We start from the raw sequence: 22,317 nt of genomic DNA on the forward strand, positions 1-22,317 counted from the left end.
TTTAGCGTTCACATCTGTACAATGCTACTAGTTGGTCCAGTATGTCAGCATCTGCTTTAGTAATATTATAATGATTTTTTATAATTTTCATGTTTCATGTTTATTTATCATCTCTCACTTTGGCGGAATGGTCTAAAGAACTCATCACAATAAAAAATGGATGCTTGTATCGAATTAATTATTTAAAATTTATTACTCAAAATTTATTTTGAAATAGGATTTAATTTGTTTGTATTATTTTTATTTGTAATGTACAATATAATACATACATATATCCCCCACCTATAGCCCCTACAACCAGTTGCCTTAATTATATTTCATGTAAACAACTATGATAAATAAATATAAAATCTTTTGCCGAAGCGCGGTTGAACGATTCCGGGGAACTTTCTTTCATAATTGGGTGCTGAAGTGTTAATAACACCAAACAACAATTGAATTTAGAAGACCTTCACGTAATTTGTACTTGTGTTAAGGACGTTCCCGATTATTGCCGATCGATTTCAATTGATAATGGATGGGGCTCATCACGGGGCAAGAAAATAAGTCTATCGATGCTCTTTCATCTGGGTAGTCTCCAGCGAATATCGTAATACCTATATTGCACGAAACATGTCGAGAGTTTATTTCATTTTCATTTGATCCACAGTTTTCAATTGTGAACAACAGAAATCGCTTTCAAATGGACGAAAGATTCTGAGTGTGAGGTAAAGTGAAATATTTTAAATATCAAAATGTCATCTGGTGGCTAACAATAGTAGTGCCCCTCGTATCAGCGGCGGTGGTGCTATGACCATTAAGTAAATGGCAAAAATGGGCAAGAAACGCAACAACCGACATAGACCCAAATATTTGTGGAACGCACATGGTGGCGGACGGGGAAAGAAGTTATTGGAGCATTGGTCTTCGACTACTGTGCTGGTCTATTTGGTTGTTACCGAATGCGCGTATGTTTGTATTCGTACAATCACATGTACGCAATTACGGCAATTGATGTTCACATCGATTGGATTTGCTTTGCCGAATAAGCAGCTCCATCACCAATCATTGACAAGTGTACATCCGTTCAACTACTCAATCAAATAATCGGCCATTGCAATAACAATGCAAATTGCGTAAATTGCTGCACTTTATCTTCTTCTGCAATCAGATTTGTGTGTCTATGTGCATGCGTACATATATAAAGTGCAAAACTTCTTTATCTCTAACGAACTTGTCAAAGTGCAATTTATTACCAGATATTCAGTTTATTATTTGAGTTGACAAGTTGCAGTTTAAGACGTGCTTGTTAAATATTTGAAAATTTTGCATCGGACATATGGATGTACATATGTATGTGTGTAAATGAGTAGAACATTGCATGTCATGCTTAGCCAGACTCGATTTTGGGTCCTTCGGAGGGAAGTAAGATCATTCCATGCTGCACAAATCTCGATTCTCTACGAACAGGGAAAATTTCTCTTTTATGTTAAAGGGAGATATTCTTCGCTTCTTAAAAAAATAATTTTAGTAAAAAAACTAAGCTGAGTAATTTATTCTCTTAAGCCAATGATAAACGAAATAAAAGGAATAATGTAATAAAAGTTAAAAGCGAAGTTTACTTTTCGAGATTATTGCAAATTAAGTTAACATTTTTCGCTATTTATTCGTGCACCGATCAACAACCGACAACGAAAGAAAATTATGTGATACGCCAATCGTATAAGCCGAATCGCAGTCAAATCAACGAATGCAAACGGATCGTAACTTATTTTCAATTCACAATAGTTTTCTAGTTCCACAATGCTTTGGATCGTATTTTTAGGTCAAAATGACGTGCAACTGTCAAAACTGTAGTCAAATTCAATAAATACAACAAAAATATTACGATGAATCCGACTTTGTTTTTATATACGAGTTCTAGTGAAAGTGATGGAGATGAGAAAATAGTGTGGAGGCAGCTAAGGGAAAAGAGCAATCCCTTGGCACTCCCAAGCACAGCGTTAATATGTAAATAGTTAGTTATTCTGGCTCATTTATAAACTTTTCAGGAGTCTGCAAACCGCCAAACAATAAAATTATTCTCGAAATTGAAAATATACACCTCCATGTGCAAACTTTTAAATAGTTTTTAAAGTATTTTTTAAGTGAAATGGAAAGCCTTTGTGTCATATTTAAGATAAAATAAAAAGATAATATTTATGCACATTCATTGTTTTTTTTTATCACATACTTCATTAATGGTAAAAAATTGCAGGTACTTATTGCCCTAAGTTGTCCCGTAGGTCTTCTAATTGCAGTCTTTGTTGGCCATATACTCCACCATGACATCTTTTTGGATGGGGTTGAGTTTATTAAAATTCGTCCTATAATATACAACATCCATGTTTAATTACATATTTTTAGAATTTTATTACATCTTTGGTTAAATTTGATCGTTTACGGGCGGCTGTCGGTGTTCGAATGACAGTTCGATCAAACGAGTATGTTCAGCACTCGTTCACATATGTCATAGTACGAAATATTCATATTTCAGTTACGAGTAGTACGTTCACTGGTGTGATGATTCGAAAGGTTAGAAGTAGCAACAAATGTATTTTTTCTTTTTTAATGTTTTTTGTGAGCTCTTCTACATCAAAAAATTGCTTTAAGTTAATCTCGTCATGATTTTTTGTTGCAAAATTTATAAAGTTGCCTGCTGGAAACAGAGGTTTCAAATGCAAATGATTTGATTTGGGCATGACTATAAATAACACTTCCTCCATTCTGCTTGTTGAAAGGAGGTTTTTGTGTGTCCCAGACGTTAACCAAAATTCAAACATGTGTGAGTAAATATTTACGTATTTATTGTTGTCATAATATTACTCAATTTCTGTTATATTACGCGTATACCATGTATTGTAAATGCTAGAGATTTTTCGGTAAACCTAAATATTATTTTCCTTAATTCAGGAATACTACTGAAAAATAATGGAAATTCTATTATGCTTTGAAAATTTGTAGTCGCATAAAAGGAAATTATTTTAATTATGCTGCTGCACAAAATATGCAAATGTTTGTGGGTTAATTTTTTTTTTATTTGATTTTGTAGTTCTCAATGCCGCATGTCTGTGTAATTACCAATAAATCATGAAATAAAGTTTCGAAATAATCGCCGCCTGCGGAAGCGCATCTAATCAATTCGTGCAAGTGTATGTATTTGTGTTTAGTTTGTCATATTATTTTGAAAAAGTGAAATTATTCAAATAGATAAACTAAATGCACCGAATAACCGGGAATTTTGTTTTTGCGTAATTACCACTACCACAGTTGTTTTATCAGCGTTCGCCTTCAACTCCCGGCAAAATAATTGGAGTGATTTCACACATTCCAATACAAGCACAGCATTTTTGAACTTACGGCAGATATTTTTTATGAGGAACTTTTCCATGGCAGAAATATGCTCGGAGGTTTACCATTGACTGGCGAGGGGCGACCGCTATAGGAAAAATGTTTTTCTTAATTTTAGTGTTTTCACCGAGATTCGAACCTACGTTCTCTCTGTGAAATCCGAATGGTAGTCATGCACCAACCCATTCGGCTAAGGCGGCCGCTTTTTACTATTTCAGACAAATTAAAGGTGCATATTTTTACAAGAACCCTTCTTTCTGTTAAAAACTGTGGAAAAATGTAATGCCTCACCCTTAATAGCGAAGGCAGCGAGGTTATAAATAGAAATAACATGATTTACTTTGTCGAAGGCTTGGGAAAAATCTGTATAAGTAACATCAAGTTGGGCTCGTTCTTCGAAAGCGTTAATTAAAGTATCGCTATTAACGTGAGATTGGTGCAAGTAGATTTTAGAGGCAAAAAACACTGCTGGCTTTGGAGTAATCTCAAAAATAGAGTTTAGATAGAAACTTTGGAATATAATATGTGGCCTGAGCTTGCCGGAGAAAATCAACATAGGTAAGGGTACGCGCAGGGGACATTTGCAAAATCGTTTATCATTCAAAAAACATAGGCGTTCTATTAGATATGACAATAAATATATAATGAATTCCGATTCCAATGTTTGATATTATTTGAATTTGAAAATAAAACTAAACACACATTTTTTAATTATGAGTTGGTGAGGTATAACTTGTAGAGGGCGGTACAAATGTATTTTGGCAGTCAGAACATTTTCCTGGCCTGTGTTATGCAAACCGTACTAAGCTTAGGACGGTAAGAATTTTCCTGTTGAAACGATTTGAGCCAGGCTGACGATGGAGGAATTCTCGAAAGAAAATGTAAGTCGCCTATATATTTTTTGAGTCGTTCTTTTTTCCGAAAAATACAACTTTCATCGAGCAACAAAAATCGATAATTTATTTTCGCAAAGCAGCTCAAAGTACTCATAGTAGCAAGGGGTGATATGCAAAAGGGAGTGGAGTGGCGAGAATAGCAGCGAAAAAGCTTTCCCGTTAACATCATTTGCACTTAAGCTACTTTTTTACGATGATGTTTCCTTAAGTATCGGAAGCATGTGTGCGTAAATGGGATGAACAGTTGTAATGGCGGGTACGTTTTTGCCTGTGCTGCGCAACTGCTTTCTTCTTCAACCATTTTAGCGGGTGTAAGCGCGCCACATCTGCAAGTTGGCAAGTATGGCAACTTTTGTTGCAGTGTTGTAAGCGGCAGCAGCCATCAACAGGCAACAAAAGTTTTTACTTTACCTCTGAATTATAATTAATAAATGTGATGCAATACTTTCTGTACGAGCCTTTTCTATGTTGTTTTTTTTTTTTTTGTGGTAGTTTTAGTTTTTAGTTGTTGCTTTTTCTACGTTTTTTCATTGCAAAAGTTTAAATTGAAATGAGGAGATTGCGCTGAAGCAAATACAAGAGAAAAAACAAAGAAGCACACAAATGAAAACTATCTGCGCCAGTCGGGAGTTAAAAAAGGAATGCTCCACCCGCGGAAATCCGGATTTCAAGCACATAAAAGTGGTGTATAGCCTAATTAAAAAATCCGGTTTGAAATCGTCTTCGTCATAGGACGTTTATAGTGTTCAACGGACGGGGTCAAAAATTTGTTTGTGTTCTAACTTCCGCCGTTAGCGAAAAATTCTCCACCGTCCTATAGACGATGAGCAGCGGGATGCCGATCAGTACTTTTTGACGCCCATTTTCCGATAATCGAACCCGCGTAAGAGCAGCTGGGCGAGCCACGTAAGAAGCCTGCCTGAAATGTACGCTTCGCCTAGCATGGCCACTCAACCCTCTGTAGCTCTTCAAGACGCCTGACGGCATAACACCTAGGCAACTCCGGAAACCAAATCGGTGGAGGACTATGAAACTAACCTTCATACCAGACGAGCATGGTACACAAAATGAATAAGGTGCAGCCAATATCAGACCATTAGCCAGCGCTCAGCGAATTTGAAATAATCAGCTGATTGGCTGACATACCAAAAAAATCAACAGAGTCGCGCCCATGTTGCTTCGTTATCGTTTGAACTACGACTGATGGGAATTTTTGGGGACTTTTGTCGTACCTTCATCGTGATTGTAGAGGTAATCGGTGAGAAATGCTAGCTAAACTCAAGGTTGAACACGATTTTACCTGGTTTACCCATAAATTGATCAGCATAATGATTTTTAATGAATTTATCCAATGAAACAAATTTTTAAATCATGTCTCATGTACGTTAAAGGGTTAAAATTACATCGATGTTTGCAACCTCATGTTTGACGCAGTTGAAGATAGATTGCGGATGGGATGGCAATAAAGCGTGATGCCGCCATCAACGCGATTCCATCCGACAATAATTAATGGAAACCCCTGAGCTAAACGTGAATTATTTTCGACAATTAAAACAGTCATAAATAGCAGCATCCTAAATAGTTGGCAATTGTTTATTGGCGATTCGCGCCCCAACCGTCCATTAGCAAATCTCAAATGGCAGCCAACTGGGTGGCGAAAAGGAAAAATATGTGAAACTTATTAATTATGTTGCCGGCTAGTTGGCAATGGTAAGAGTATTTGAACCCCACAACAGTTGCATCTTCATCGATTCACACGTTCACAATAAATTTCCATTGGCTGCCAAGTTGACAGTTTTGGGCGGCAGCCGCAAAGTATGGGCTCTTCGGACGCAGCTGTTCGCGCTTTGGTGGCTCGGCGCGGCAACTAGTTTTCTTAGATTTGTGTTGTTGCACATTTTTGGCAGGACGTGCATGAGTACATCGCCCACCCTTACTACAATTTTCGCGTTGCTTTTCAGCAGCGCTTTTTTAATATATACAGATTATGGTCGCGCGGCAGAGGATGTGATGGCGATGATGTTACACATTGGCAGCGCGCGGTCGTCGGTGAGAGCTGACGGCTGCGATTAACCAGGCGACAAAACTTGCCACGTCTGCAACGCTTGCCAAGTGGCAAGTTGTGATCACAAGTGGCGAACGGTTGAGTTGAATAATTGCAACATGCCAGCTGCCACATACACTTGTTCTTCTACATGTCGACTACATTTACACTTCCAAACAAACATATATTCTGTCCCATTGTTGTTGCTGTTAGCTCACGCGATAATAAACTAGCTGACAACTAGATCGCGGCAGAACGTTAAAGCCCAGCTAAGGAGTGTAGATGCAAGCACGCATTCATACGTATGGTGTGTGTGTGTGTGGTTTGTTTGTTTGTGTGTTAATGGAATGCGCGGTATGCAACTAGCAAGTGCAATGCTTGTCAGAAAGAATCGTTGCTTGTCTTCAATTCAAATTCATATTCCCGCTACCACCTTCTACCCTCTAAGAATGCAATTTAAAAGTCGCAGCCAGCATAACGAAATGTGGCAAATGTTCGTGATTAGATTAGTTCGTTGTCACTCGCCTGACAGTTCCCACTTTTTCGATGTTAACTAATATTCAAAAAGTCATTCTGATATGCGACTGTAGTTCTTTCAGTTGCCTCGTAATGGTTCATGCGCACGAGTGAGCTGTTTAAAAAAGCGATTAATCTTTGAATACCCCAGCAATAATCCATCCCAAATCAATGATAAGAAAAGTTCGGCGTATTAAGCCGGGCTTAGCGAGTGATATTTTTGAGGAGTTTTTCCTGAGGTCAACGAGGTGCAACCTCCATTGGAAAGGAATATTTTTAGCATTCGGTTTTAAACCCCGGACCAGCATGTATAAGCACATTCAACTGTGGCAGCTCTTGAATTTCGTGACTCGTGAAAATTTCACTGCCTTACGTAAGGTATGAAAACCCATCGGCAACACATTCCACTTGTCGATTAAAATCAGTTGCAACTACAAGTACTTTTCGCGGCCAACGCGGTTAAAAGCATGACAGATTTACAAATGTAATTAAGTAATTCGATTTGATCGCTCAGCACGAGTCTGTTTTTGTTTTCGGTGCGTCAGATACCATTGCAGACGACAACAACGACCATCGTCAACAATAGCAATACCAGCAGTACCTGAAGCAATGAACATTTCTGATCAACGCCGTCCAATAAAATCAATGTGTCGCACTGAGTGACACACTTAAGTTACTAGTCATTACTTGCCACGACTCATAAACAAACGCGCCCATAACTGATTTATTTATGCCAAAAAAAACGAAAGCAGAGGAAATTTAAGCAATAATTTCATAATTCATATAACAGAGATTTCCTCACACATCTCTGATCGCTATTTCTGGATGCAAGTGGGAATCTATGGCACTGATTGCTTCGAGGCGATAGTCAGCTTTTGAGTGGCTCCACGGCTCCTTTCACAACACCTTTTTCATTTATGGGTTTAGAAAGTGGCCCACTGTGCACCCCGAATGCAAAATTGCCAGTACTAGTGAACTTCAAATTTATCCAACAATCGCTAAAGATTAAATAATTACTTAACGCTACTGCGTGTTGACAAACGGCAAAGCAAAAAAGTAAAATATATAAATAAATGAATCAACAAACTCGTGATGCGCCTGCCTAATGAGCAGTCAACGTCAATCGAAAACGAGTTGGCCGCGTGGAAATGCGAAATAGATATTTTACGCCTCAGCACTCAACACCCATTTCGGAACGCGTACATATTATGAGTTGGCTTGCACGTGGAGGCGCACAGCGCTCACTTGGCATCGCTGCTGCCGCCACTGATGGTCTTTCGTTGCCGCGCTCTAGGTTCGTACGAAATTTTGTAATTCCATTTGCAGCCAAAATAAATTCAATTAATTCGGTTTCGGTGCGCGTTCAATTGCAATTAAACATTGTTTATATTGTTCAGACGTACTTTTTGGTTGAGAATTTAGGTTGCAATTGCTATGCTTTGCGAACTGTGCTGCGAAAACTAGTTTCGTAGGAAATTGAAAGTGACACCGAAATTGCTCCAAATTACATAACAGAATAGGGTTATCTGAAAATTCATTTGGCAAATCCTCCGTTAGTGAGGCAAGGAACTCTTGCGAAATGCTTACACCTACCTACGTACATAAATATGTAGGTATTTAAATACTTAATTATTGTTTCCTTTTCCAAATTTTCTAACTATGCCGTTTGTTGGAGAGGTTTATCTCTAACTCTTTCTCATTCAACTGCACAACTTACGCAAATTATGTAAGTGAGCTGCTTCCAAGGAAACAAATATTGTCATAGTCTGGAGCCACTGGATTACAATAGGTGGTGATAAGAGTTTTCCTATTTTTTTTTCCAATTTAAAAAAAAGTATGTCATTGCTAAATACTGGTCCAAGTATTGGTTTTTACTTCGTCTGTAATACAAATCAACAGAGCCACTACGTGTAACAAACATTCAACATAGGTACATATTTTTTAATCATAAATCTAAGACCTCTGGTTTTCATCAAAACGCTCAAGCCTGCTCTGATATGTGTAAGTTAAACTCTGCTGGTTACCCGCTGAGAAATATCTACTTAAGAGAAGAGCAAAATTCTGAAAATGTCAAAACTGAAGAAGATTTCGAAGCGACCATCTTAAAATTGAATGGGATCTTGGGATGTGGAATACACAGCTTAAAGTATTTCAATTGCAGACCACAACGAAAACGGCTAATGCAGCAACAACTAAGTTAATTTAAAAGCCAGTTATTTGTGTAAGGCATCATGATTTTAAGTCTTACGCTTGAATCTGTGTTTTCTATTTGGATATGGGGATATATGTGTATATCGATCCCAGCGCTATCTAAATACAGCTTCATACACTTCCCACACTAACATATAATAATGACTACTTTTACGGGATGATCTAGTAAAACAGTTATTTTTCCACAATTTTTTTCTTTTATCTCAGTATTATCACAACAAAAAATCAAAAACAAAAACAAAAAGCCACAATATATAACAATTCAATATCTAAAATTATAAGGAGTTCGAAAAAACGGAATTTATCACACTTTGAACTGGGCCCTGAAATAACGCATTTTTATAGTATAGTATAGTATGATTAGTATTTTCTTGAGTACCCATAATTTCCGCTTCACACCTATGAGGTAAACTTTCTATTAACTTTTGGCATCTCCAAAGGAATAAAGTTCGCGTCCTGTATTCCTTGCCATAGTCTTAACATCGTACCACAGATTTTCGTTGCTTTGTGAACTACAAGTTTTTCTTTGGAAAACCAATTTTTCACCACTTTTGCTGTATGCTTGGAGTCGTTATCATCTATGAATAACCAGTTTGCTGGCATAGACTCGAAGGAGGCGTCTTCGCACATGTCTACTTGATATATTCCGGCTATATTCACTTAAAAGGATCACGCTTACTTTTCTTAACGAAACTTTGTCCTGCTGAAGTGCAGGCTATCGCGCAGGCGTCTCTCAAACTTTCTTTCTTTCGAACTTTTTTGTCTGTACTAATACTTTTGAGGATATTGTGTACCGTTTTAGGTAAAGAACTCATTATTTTGCAGTTTTTATATGTTTTGTACCATTTCCAAATAATGTTTTTTTTTAAGTGAGCGTCTTCCCATTTTGTGCCCAACAACAAATTTAAAAGAATAAGTTTAATTTTCAATTATAAAAAACCAGAACACCCGAAAAAATGATCTTTAATAATTTTAACCAGTGATTGAAATAGAACTGCGCTATTGGTAAGCAAGTAATTCGCAGTATTACATTGGCATGAAATATTTGTCCTATCAGTTAATCTTCTAAGAAATAACAATTCATATAGGAGGCACTATAAGTGCACTATTTCTCTGTCCATAGCTGCATTATTCACGATGTCTTGCTGTTGTTTCTCAGTGGCCTTCGAACCTAGGCTTACAGAAGTTTAGTCACGCACCACTTACTTGACTATGAGGGCGCTTTTGTTTACTGTTTTTTTTACTGAGATACTGAGACGGAATATTCCATAATACGTGTTGTTCTACAAGTCCAGCTATTATTGCTTTATTGTATTTGCTGTTTTGGCGAGTCAGTTTATTTTAATAAGTTGCTTAAATAACTCCGCTGAACTGGTTAATACCCCTCAAGAGAAGAAGAGTTGGGAGCATTTAAAAGAAAGAGCGATTTATGAAGTTCCAGATGATTTGAAAGATCGACTCTCGCAGATATGAATACAACATGCGTTCATATATTCATTGGTTATGCTCATCCGCTCAATGATATTTTCCCAGGTCGTCTGGCCCTGACGCTTTCTTTAGGACTGTCTCGCGCGTGAAGGGCTTCTATTTTAGTTAAATATTGCCGAGATGTGGGTAGCAAATAAACGAAAGTAAGTGGAAAGACAACAGTGATAGAATACGTCGTGGTAGAAAGCACAGGTGGTTTGCCGATGTAGTAGCATTTGCAGAGTCTACATCGTGGGCTCTGGCGTTGCTGTCACTATTTAAAGATAAAGAATAAGAGTTGAGCATTTTCGAGTAAATATTTATGGCAAATATAGGAATACTAGCGTACGAATACTTTGCTGAAAGAGAATAAAATTAATACGAAACAAAGCAAATTCTTTGATACAATTTCATTCGAACTTTATTGTAACACTTTTTGGTAGACAACGTTTTTGGTTTTTTCATCTTTCGCGTGAATAATGACGATGGTTTGCCAACTCGTGAGCAAGCTACATACAATTGTCCATGAGAAAAAATTGGGTATTTTAAATTAATACCGCACATTTGTAGAGACTGTCCTTGCGCCTTATTAATTCTCATAGCGAAGGCAAGGCGAATAGGGAACTGCAAACGTTTGAAATCGAATGGTAAATCCGCCAGAATCAGTGGAATTCAGGGTATCAAAATGTCTTCTCCTTTGTACTTCCCTTTCAAAATTGTTGCTTCGATAACGTTATCCATTAACTTCTTCACAGCGAGTCTGGTACCGTTGCAAAGTCGTTGCACATTACTATTGCGCAGCATATTAATCGGTGCTCCAATTTTTAATCGTAACTTATGAGGTGGTAAGCCTGGCAAATCGAGAGAGTTTAAGAATTCAGTTGGATAATTTACGACCTCATCTTGATCAGTAATAGTGTCCATTGACTTATACGCAACTATGTCACCAGGTATTTGATCTAAAATAGCTGAATTTATATCATTGACGTCCTTATTTTTCCCAGCTAAAATTGCTCTTTCGCTGAGTCAATCATGGTTTTTGTAATGTTGAACTATGTTTGGAAATACACTCTGTATCAATGCCTCTTTAGACTGTGCAAAAGTGCAGAAATTGTTAGGCAATGTTATCATTCCTGTTGTTTTTGAAAAAAGGTTTATTTTTTTTGGTTAAGAAGTGTTTTTTGAAGTTTTGAAAAACACTTCGCTCTAACAAATTTCTTCTCAGTTAATTGCTGAAAATTAAATATTTTGAAAAAACTATTTTTTTTTTTAATTTAACGTTTTTGAGAAAATTTTGTTCTTGAAAAAATTTCATACTTTTGTAAAAGTTTAAAAATATTTGTTAAAAAAGATTTTTTTCCGCTTTGAAAACACCCCCTCGAAAAAATGTATTCTCTATTAATAGTGGAATATGAAATGCTTTGAAACCACCATTTTTTTTTTAAATTTTTTTTGGTTTTCAGAAAATTTTGTTTTGAAAAAATTTCATACCCTTGAAAAAGTTTTATTTTATTTTATTTGTTTAAAATTTTTGAAATTTTTTTTTTTTTTTTGTAATTTTAGAAAAACACCTCTTCGAAGAAATTTCTTTTATCTTTTTGAGGAAAATTTGGTTTTGAAAAAATTTCATGCTTTAGAAATTTTTTTATTTTACTTTATTTCTTCAAAACTTTTGAAAATAATTTTTTTTATCATTTTCGAAAAACACCCCTTTGAAAAAATGTTTTCTATGTGTCATAGTGGTATTCCATTAACTTTTAGGATTATAGTCAAATACTTACAAATATCTACGCTTTCACAAATAGCAACAATAAACAAATTTCCTCAAAACCAAAAAATTTTCTTTTTTTCTAAAAAAATTCTAAACAAACAACGTAATAAATTTAGAATTTTGTGTTCACGAAAAAACAGTATTGTTTTTATTGTATTAACTGGAAACCAAAATGTTGCAAAAAATCAAAACAAAACTAAATTATTTTTTTGTGTTCATTTGGTCCATATGTTCCATAAAAAGTTGATATGGTAAATAATATGCAGGGTCTGATACACGCAAATTTCCATTGACCATTATAGTGACAAAATTATCGATCACCAATTCCAACAGGATTTCAAAATCAGAGTTGGAATGAGTTGTTGTGTGGTGTACTTCTGAAAAAATGAGAAATAAACAAAATAAATCTAAAAATTCGAATTCTCACTTTATCTTGTGTATGTTCTTATTACCTTTGAATTTTTCCAATGAAGCACCATTCATTTTAAATTTTCTAAAAATTTTTTTTATCATTTCGCGTTTCTTTCCTTTTTCATTCGATTCCAACATTTGTTCATAGCCGAAAACATCGTTTGCAAACGCATTCATTTCCATATAGAATTGGTCAAAGAAAGCATTGCTCAATTGAATTGAAACATTATTTTCATAAATACTTAGGACCTTAACTAATGCACCTTGGTGCTACATACCTAACGCAGATATTCATCGCGACCTTGACATCGATACTATTGATGAAACAATACAAAGCGCTAGCAGAAGACACATAAATAGACTATTAGCGCATACAAATCCTATGATGAGAAGACTACCAAATAAAGAAAAATCTACCCAAAGTCGGCTTAACCGTCAAACACCAACAGATCTTGCAAAATCCTTGTAGTCAATTGTCAACTAATCGTATACATATGTCATTGTTTGTTAACCACTTGTTTTTAAATAATATGTATATATTTCTTGTAAATGAGCTCGGGGTCATTGGCCCTTCAATATCACTCTCAATCCATCTTTTTGTAAATCAAATTACTTATTGTCTAACGACAGGTGTAATATTTTATGGAAGAAATAAAAAAAAAAAAAAAAATTTTCATTCGAATCATTTGAAATTTCTGTATACAATAACGAAAAATTCCAAAAAAGTTGTACACATAAAATGAATGTCGATTCGAAACTTACTTTAATCTAAGAATCGAGCAAGTTTTGTTTTGTACAATATTTTGATTTTTTCTTTTTTTTTATATGAAGAAAATATTTAAAAGAAATTTTTTTTTGCTAAAAACCTTCCCCTAGTGGATCCCTATAATATAAAAAAAGAACGAATAAAATTGACCTCGTATCGGCCCAAAAAAATGCGTACAAACGAACATCATTTCATTTTTATATATATAGATATTGATGTAAAAATGAATGATTAGTTATTTTCTGAAAAGCTCACATAAGAACTTATACTATTTTAATAAAATCGTTGGCGTCTCGCCTCGCCTGGAAAAAAGAATGAATTCAATGGAGAAAAAATGAATTAGCAAGCTACTATTCCCTCTTCGCTGCTGCTGATGCCGAACTATGTCGCATGAGGGCACGCAATTATGACTGAAAATTTTATTTTAATGCAATGAAAATGTTTAGTAGTTTAGGAAACGTATATTTGTATGTACTTATATGTAAAGGTGAACCGGATTAGGCTGTGGGTTGAAAAAGCATATTGATCGCGGTTGCCAAACATTAAGTACGATTTTGTTCTGCACAGACGGATATCGCTGGGCCAAAGGAAGACATGAACGATGGCTTTCTTTTAATTTGATGTCCGATTTTATATATTTTTGAATAAAACTGCATTTAAAGCTAAAGTATCGTTTTTCATTTTTAGTAGATATTGAGGTCCGGCCACCTGTGTACAAAATATTATATCGGAATTAGTAAATGAAGACGGCAACTTAAATTTCGTGCCCGATGCGATTTTATGCATTTACCATATTCAATTTATTTTTATCGTCAAATGATTTGCAATATAACTAACGATCCCCTTTCTCTATCTTCATGTTTCTTGCAGCACGTGGTACAGGCCGGTGTTGGGCCATTTCCCGGTGCTCCGGCTGGCTATCCGCCGGCCGGGGCACAAGTTGGTGCCGCCAATCCGGACAGCCTCTCCATGGCAGTGGCCGCCATTAAAACTGAGCCCGTCTCTCAAATGAAGCTCGAAGGTGGAACGCAGGTCTCGGGTGCCGCAAACGCAGTCACATCGGCCGCTGCCGTGCAATTGTACATGCAACAAAAGAAGGTAAGCGTATAGCGGCCTGGCCAGTATAGATGTGTGAATGTGGGCCAAAGCGCTCTTGAGTGAGTTGAACAATTGCGCGCCTGTAAATATGCACCAATTTACTTACTGTACTCATTCACTCCCGTACACGTGTCACTACGTGTTACAACACCAGCAATAACGCAGTGCTATGCGTTTTTATTATTGTAATTTTGCATGCCCTTAATTTCAAACTAACGTCTACTGCTTCTGCTCGTCTAGCACTCACACATATTTATATATATTTTTGCCGAACAAAAATAGGGGTGAATGGTGTGATTGTTTGTATATATAAAATCGCCTATGTTTATGTTAAAACATGAATAGATATGAATAAAGTTGGGCAGAAGAAAAATATTTCGTTTTGTATGCTTGTTTAAATATAATATTGCAAGTCTCCTCCGGAAGCAACTTGAATTTACTTCCCGGAGATTGATGTCAAAGAAGAGATAAACAATGAACTCTTCATTATGTTTGCGTATGCAATGGAATTCGTTCTATGAGGCATATCGGAAACCTAAACTATTTACTTTCGAAATTTCTTGTCCAGCTTTTTAAATTATTCAGACTTTATGACTGCGTAGAATTAAACGAAAGTATATTTATAAATTACGTATATATTTCTCATATTATCTGATAATAAAAAGTCCACCTCTTTACGTATTTTTCCCTTCTAAAATTTAGTTACTTACGGTTTAATACTCAAAACATTGTACACATACCATCATACCTGTGCGCACTTACAAGTGCACAGGTGGATATCACCATAATTGTTACATATCTATCGTCAAAGTGCTTTAAAAGTTTGCATGCGTTTAACGAAAACTTGTATTCATCAAAATTATTTGTACCGTTATTGCATTTTTCCTATTCAAAGTATATTCTACAAAAAGAAAACTGTACTTCATAATAAGTTTTGTTAACAACTAGCAAAATGCATCAAGCTGTTTGAGACAAGTATAAATATGTACATAATTGGGAACTCTCACTCGAATATCTTTGATTACATGTGATGAAGGAAAAACTCATTGCTTCAAGAATTTTTATATTTGTAATTAGTTTGAAGTGATGCTCATCTTTGCAAGATTTTATTAGCCAACTAGCAGTGGAAACGTCCTCAGGCATACCAAGCTAACTGCTTTCGATAACCGATATCTAATTTACAGTTCTAAAAAATTAAGAACGAAGATACAAAATAAAAACAAATCGGAAATAAGTTAAAATTAATCTTTTATTGCTTTTCCGTTCTATCGCCTTTTTCTAACTCTATAAATGGAATTCAGTGGTAAATTCATTCTGCTTTGCTCAGCTTGCCCAGTTACGAGTGGAATACATTTAGTTCTTATGGAACCAGCCCAAGCCAAAGCACGAGTCAGCTAACCGCGCGTTAAAATCTACACAAATACTTTTTTTCCTAAAATATTAGTTCCCATATTAGTGCGAATGAATTTGAAGTTCATAACGGGGTAAAATTGTATTTCTGCAGGCTCAATGATGAGAGCTTAAAACCTACGAGACCCGTTCCAAGGCAACACTGCTAAGCATCCTTGCTAATAAATACAAAGGCTTCTGGCAAATTCCACGCACTGATTGCAACAGTTCATTAGAATGAAAAGTCCTCAAATATATTACACTATTCGAACCCCCCGTCCTACGACGTTGAAAGTCCATATAATATTTAATTCACGGCAGGGAAAATATTCACAGTCAAATGCGGTAGGCGTATACTTTCAGGTGGGACGCTTTGAAAAGCAAATGATTTAATTAACAGTTTGAGCGATGCGTGTTGAGCGCCCTGCTGAGATATTTTCGGGTATTTCAAATAAAACTTTATGTATTGCATTATATTATAAAATAAATTTTTTGCAATGAAACTGGCTAAAAACGAGTCTGTTAGTTTGGTGTTTTCTAAATCAACTTGCCACCAACCAGTTATTTCAGTATTCCCGCGTATTTGCATTCCAAGTTTGAATGCCACAAGGCGGCGTTGTACTCTACACTTTTCGTTTATCTCCCAATGCGTTTCGGATCAGGCACGCGTGATAACCTTAGCAATTGCAAATTACAATGGCGTTGCTGATAAGCTGGGCAAGCTGCATTCCACCGCATTGCTTTCCACTGCTGTTGGCCGATGCTGAATGGATTAGTTGCTTAGTGGGTCCTCTCAGTTTAGCGATAAGCAAAACGCCACGCATGTCACACCCATCAGAACATTTACAGTTGTATAAGTATAATTGTACAGTCGAAGAAAAATATGTATGTAACTTTGGTATAACGAATTGTGTTGGTGTTGGTTTAGCTTGAAGAAACTTTTAAACTTGAATTTTTTATTCTAATAATGTAAAATAAAGAAGTAGGTAAAATATTAAAATAGTAGTAAAATGTTTAAAACTGTAATAAACGCATAATAATTGAAAATGAATAAATGTTCAAACCCAATTCTCTCGCAGACAAATCTGCCAACGGCAACGTCGCAGTTCAACGGCTGCAACGCTTTGATCACAGCAGCCACAACAGCAACAACGGCGACAACGCCCATCGTGAATTCCTCTTTGCTAAGTGGCGTTCAAGCTCAGCAGCACAATGGCGGCCTTGGGATCACGCTCAGCAACGGGCTATCAGCCACCATTAACGGTCTCGAACACAAACATCAGCATCATCATCAACAACAGCAGCTGCAATTATTGCAGCACCACCGATCTCATCCCCACCACAACCACCAAATGCACCTGCAGCAAACACAACAAACAGCACAATCCCAGCCCCTTTCACAGCCACAGCCACCGACGCCAACATTAACGTCAACGTCGTCGCAGCCGCAACCACAAAGTATTGTTCTAGTGAGTGTTGTTGCTATGTTAGCAAAGAATTGCACAAGGCATTGCTGGGCGTGCGTTGGCCAAGTGTCTGCCACTTGCCGCATGCCATATGCCACACCTGTCACCTATCACATAACCACGTACAGTACCTAGTACGCAAATTCTCTTTGCATCCACGCTCGTGCTCATGTAAATTATTCGTATTCGTACTTAGCTACTACTACATATACATACCAAATCCAGTTGAATTTAAATTGAATTGATTGAATTAAATGGAATGAAATGGAATGGAATTACTCATGTTGTGTCCTTTTTACTAGCGCCTGAAATGCTGCTGCGGCTATATATTTATGCCACTGCAACAACAACAACTGCATCCCCGCATAAATTTTTCATTACTCGTATTCGTAACTGTAATTGTATTATAACTGTATAACGCATATGAAATTGTACCCGCATAAAGCATAGCCTACTTTAAGGGTGACTGTCATGCATCTACTTTGATTTTGGGTTTTGGTTTTTAAATTTTCGATTTGGAGCGGATTTTGTGAATTGAGTTTTAGTGTTTTCGAATAAAAAATATATTATATAATAACAATAAGGATAACAATAATCAAATTACTACAGTAGTCACACAAAATTGTAAATTACGATATATTTAAGTTATAATGAAAAGATGTTGCACTCATTTGTTGTGCCCGAATTATTTGTAGCTTTGCTTTTCCATTTATTTTCATCATTTTACGAATATTCATATGCTAAGTTTCAGCAATTTTAAGGTTTTGTTTTCGAAATCGATGTTTCGCCTGGTCACATACATACATAATGACATGCAGCAAAGCAGTTTACATGTACAGACACAATTTTTTATGAAGTCGTGCAATATATTTTAGTTGTAAGTAAATGGTGCAGGATTTTTGTTGTAAAAACATACATACATATATTTATAACTATATCCATGCCTAGCTGCATATGAATAGTACTTATTTGTTGCCAATAGCTAAGTTTTTTTGTTTTGCATGAACGCATTGACTCGAAAACGGACAATTGAAAAAAGACTCGAAAAATCCTTGCTTCTAGTGGTGGTCTGTGTGGGTTGAAAATGAATGGCTTTTTTTCATAGTCAATTTAAATGTGCCATAGCTTTAAACAACTTTTCAGTGGCATTTCATTTATTCAACATTATTCAAAAGTCTAGGCCATTTGCAGCACTTCTCGAGGAGCTTTACCAGCTGTACGCATAGCTGCCCGTTTCTCTACTGTCAACGTTGTCGTAAATAAGTACAATACAAGGGGTATAATGATTAGGAAAGCAGCTCTTGAAGCAGTTTTCCGCAAAAACACCTTCCATTTAAGAGTGGTTTTCTGTTAAACTTTATATCGTGATTTTCTGAGAACTAAGCTTCCACTAAAGTGTGTTTTAGTTTCCAGATGCCTTCAGATGATCACTTCCGTCGTAAAATTATGAATAGAAATTATGCAAAGTTTAATAGAAAGTTAAGATAAAACCAACTTCTAGAATAATTTAATGGCCGTCCCATCGTGCGAATGGCTTCCTAAAAAAGCCTCAATACGTGACATTTCTCTTTTCACTGCTCTCTGGGTAGAATACCGGGCGAGTATTCTGCGATTTCAAATTAATTTCATTTAGAGTTCGGTTTTAAACATTTGTTACTTTTGTTAGACAAAATCCATTTATGAGTTTCTCTAGATTAGGAATAACCATTTCACAAGATTGCAAAATTATAAGCAAACCCTATTTTTTTTTTATAAAAATATAGTTCACACCGTGATAAAGACATAGTAAAGTAGAATCGTTTTTTGTTGTTTGAAGTTTGCCAGCAGAGTATGCAAACGTCATGTAAAACCAAACATTTAAGTTTTTACTTGAGATAGATTTTGAAACTATGTATGTATGCCCTTTCCGAAAACATTGAATTATGAAAATATTATTGATTTCTAAGTAAAACCAAAACACAGTGGAAATGGGAGTGTGAGACTAAATAGTTCGCTAACGTCAAAAATGGTGAAAGTGTCTCTCAGCGGTTTTATTTTACTGTACTAATTTTTATCACGGTGCGTACTACAACAAAGGCCAAATAACGCAAACTTTCAGTATTATTTTCCAGAATTTTACGTCTTTGCTCTACGCGCATTTGCAAAATACAAACGTGCGTTAATATTTTTTTTCAACAGTAGCGAATTCTTTCTGCTGACACTCCCTTATTTTCATTGAGGCGACTTCGCACATGTCTACTTGATATATTCCGGCTATATTCCTCATTTATTTCCAGCGCTATCGCCCGAGAGGACTTAAAAGGGTGACGCTTACTTTTCTTAACGAAGCCTTGTCCTGCTGAAGTGCAGGCTATCGCGCAGGCGTCTGTCAAATTTTCTTTCTTTCGAACTTTTTTGCCGTTTTAGGTAAACAACTCATTATTTTGCAATTTTTATACGCTTGGACCATTTTCGGAAGGGTTCCGAATAATGTTTTTTTTAAGTGAGCAGCAGGCTCTCTTCCCATTTTGTGCCCAATAACGATTTATAAAAAAACAGTTATAGATAATTTCAATTATCAAATACAGAATTTACCCGAAAAATTAGTTTTAAAAATCTTAACCAGTGGTTGAAATAGAGCTGCGCTATTTCGTTGTCCAATGCAATAATATGTATTTCGAGTAAGGCATGGCAAAAAGTAGCATTAAAATTTTCACGAAACTTATTGTCCGATGTTAGAGAAAAGTATTTCGCAGCATTACATAGTCATTAAATAAGGACAAATATCAGCTAATCTCCTAAGAAATAAGTAGTCGTATAGAGGGCACTATAAGGGCACTATTTCTCTGTCTATAGCTGTATACATTAGGCATTTTACTTCATTCTCCTTCACTCAATCATTTATTTTATCTTCAATTAGTGCGTTCAGGGCCAGTGTTCGACTGCCTGTCGTTCAAACAACGGAATAAGCTACTACGTTGCCCTACCGTGTGTCTTCTTGCGTATTTTATGTGAATCATTTACCTTTTCTATTTCAATTTGCGGGCACAAAAGCCACTTCCGTAGTATTTCCATAAGCTTTGAGTTTTTTGAGTTTTATATTTTCTAACTTTTCGCCTGCTGCCACTCGCTTTGTATTTCCTTTGACTTTGGGAAACAATAGATTCAACTGGAGCACTTATTGTTGGACCATAAAGCGACATTTTACTTATTATTTTCTACATGTTTGTTTGGAAACTTTCGTAAACACAAGCACATACACGCACACTCTAAGAAACGGGGGATACAGATGGGGATTCTCGTATGCAAAGGTAATAACTGAGAAATACGTATGAAGGATTGGTTTTTTTGTTTAATTACTCATTTTTTACTGTGCTTTTTTGCTTTTCTCGGCTGTCTCTCCCAAATAATGCCACCGTTTTAGTTACATTTGAAGCAATAAATGTTTATGGTCAGAGGCTGCGCGGCTAGGTCAGTACAATAAGTTATTATTCACAACAGGGGACCACGAACAAATGGAAATATTATTCATATTCTAGTCGAGATTCTGCCTCGACCCTTAAATTAGATTTCACAAAAAATATGCTCAGACTGTTGCAGACATTTATGTTTTGATAAGTCAACGAATTTCTCAAATTAAAATTAAAATCAGAACTCAAAGCATGCAGGCTTTTCGGCTTACATTAAACTTTTTACTATGTACATTTCTCTTATCAGAATCGCCCGGAGCCAACAGTCAGCACATTTAGTGTATCTCGTCGACCTCTGGGCGCACATTCCCCAGGATGTCAATGAAGTTAATAAAGTTACATTAGTCTCAGCATTATTGCATGCCATTGGCAAAACGACAGCAGCCACAAAATAACGCCAACAAACGGCAAATATACCATGGATATGCGTATTTATGTGAATATGTACATATCTGTATGTATTGCAGGAATATTATTGGCAGCAGCCGCAATATCCATGGCAATAAAATACGTGTGAGAGGCTGTGCGCAATCCATAATTGCAATTAATGAGTATAAACAAACTAATTAGATATAGTATCATCAAGTGTCTTTGTATAAGTTTGTGTGCTCATTGGAGAGCTCACTCCAAGCAACTCTGTTTGAAGTATTAAAATTTCAAATTAAAGGCCTGGCACACACTAGCAAAGGTGCATATGCGAGTGTGTGTAGAGGGTGGATAGTAAGCTGTACTACCAAAGTCATACAAATGCAGACAAATAAATGAGTGAAAGATTAGCGCTCTTCTTCTCAATTTGCGAATAGAGCGTACCGGGAATGGCGTTCCATTGGCGTGCAGAACTACACTGAAACGCGGTTAAAGAGAATGCAGGCAACAAAAAATGTATTTAAATTTGGATTAAGTAGCGACGCGTTTGTAATGGTTTCAGTATTTCGCACACCTTCATCACTCATACACTTACCCGTTTACATACATACATCAAACTTTTCTCTTCCCCACACTGTAACGGACTACTGCTAATTCGTTAATACTGCTCGCTTTTATTGCTTAATTAAGTTAAGTCTACGCGTTTATGGAAATCGGCAACTGCAGCATTTTTGTTGTTTGCTCTTATTCGTTAAGAACATTTCCATTTCCTCTCATTATTTCATTAGCCACTTAGTCAATTGGTCTCTAGCGACTTAGCTAAATTTATCATTTCGGAGAAATATATAGAGGATTTTTCTCTGGATTCATGAAGTGCCAGCAGAGGCATCCATCGGGTAATAAAGAATATTTAATAATATTAATTTTGCATACTACGCCATTACCTTTGAATTTATATTTTTATCTATACGCGTACAGAGAATGTCAGTGTCAATTTAAATATTTAATATGTTAATTGTGCTGTTGATTAGCCTTTGAGTAGCGTGCTGAGTATTTAATTACCATTCGCTAGTATACAGCCAAAAAATAACCATCCAA

The 22,317-nt window shown here is 36.1% G+C and overlaps 1 protein-coding gene across 1 annotated transcript in view; it reads left to right on the forward strand.

Moving 5' to 3' along the window:
- The first annotated feature begins 813 nt into the window (after positions 1–813).
- The window catches only part of LOC129240454 (ice-structuring glycoprotein), an 89,485-nt gene continuing 67,981 nt past the window's right edge, over positions 814–22,317 (forward strand). Inside the window, exons 1-3 of the mRNA XM_054876247.1 lie at positions 814–1,056; positions 14,322–14,549; positions 17,018–17,407. Of these exons, the coding sequence (XP_054732222.1) occupies positions 814–1,056; positions 14,322–14,549; positions 17,018–17,407 (861 nt within the window). The remainder of the gene's footprint in view (positions 1,057–14,321; positions 14,550–17,017; positions 17,408–22,317) is intronic.

Source organism: Anastrepha obliqua, chromosome 3 (assembly GCF_027943255.1).
Source record: "Anastrepha obliqua isolate idAnaObli1 chromosome 3, idAnaObli1_1.0, whole genome shotgun sequence".
Lineage (NCBI taxonomy): Eukaryota > Metazoa > Arthropoda > Insecta > Diptera > Tephritidae > Anastrepha > Anastrepha obliqua.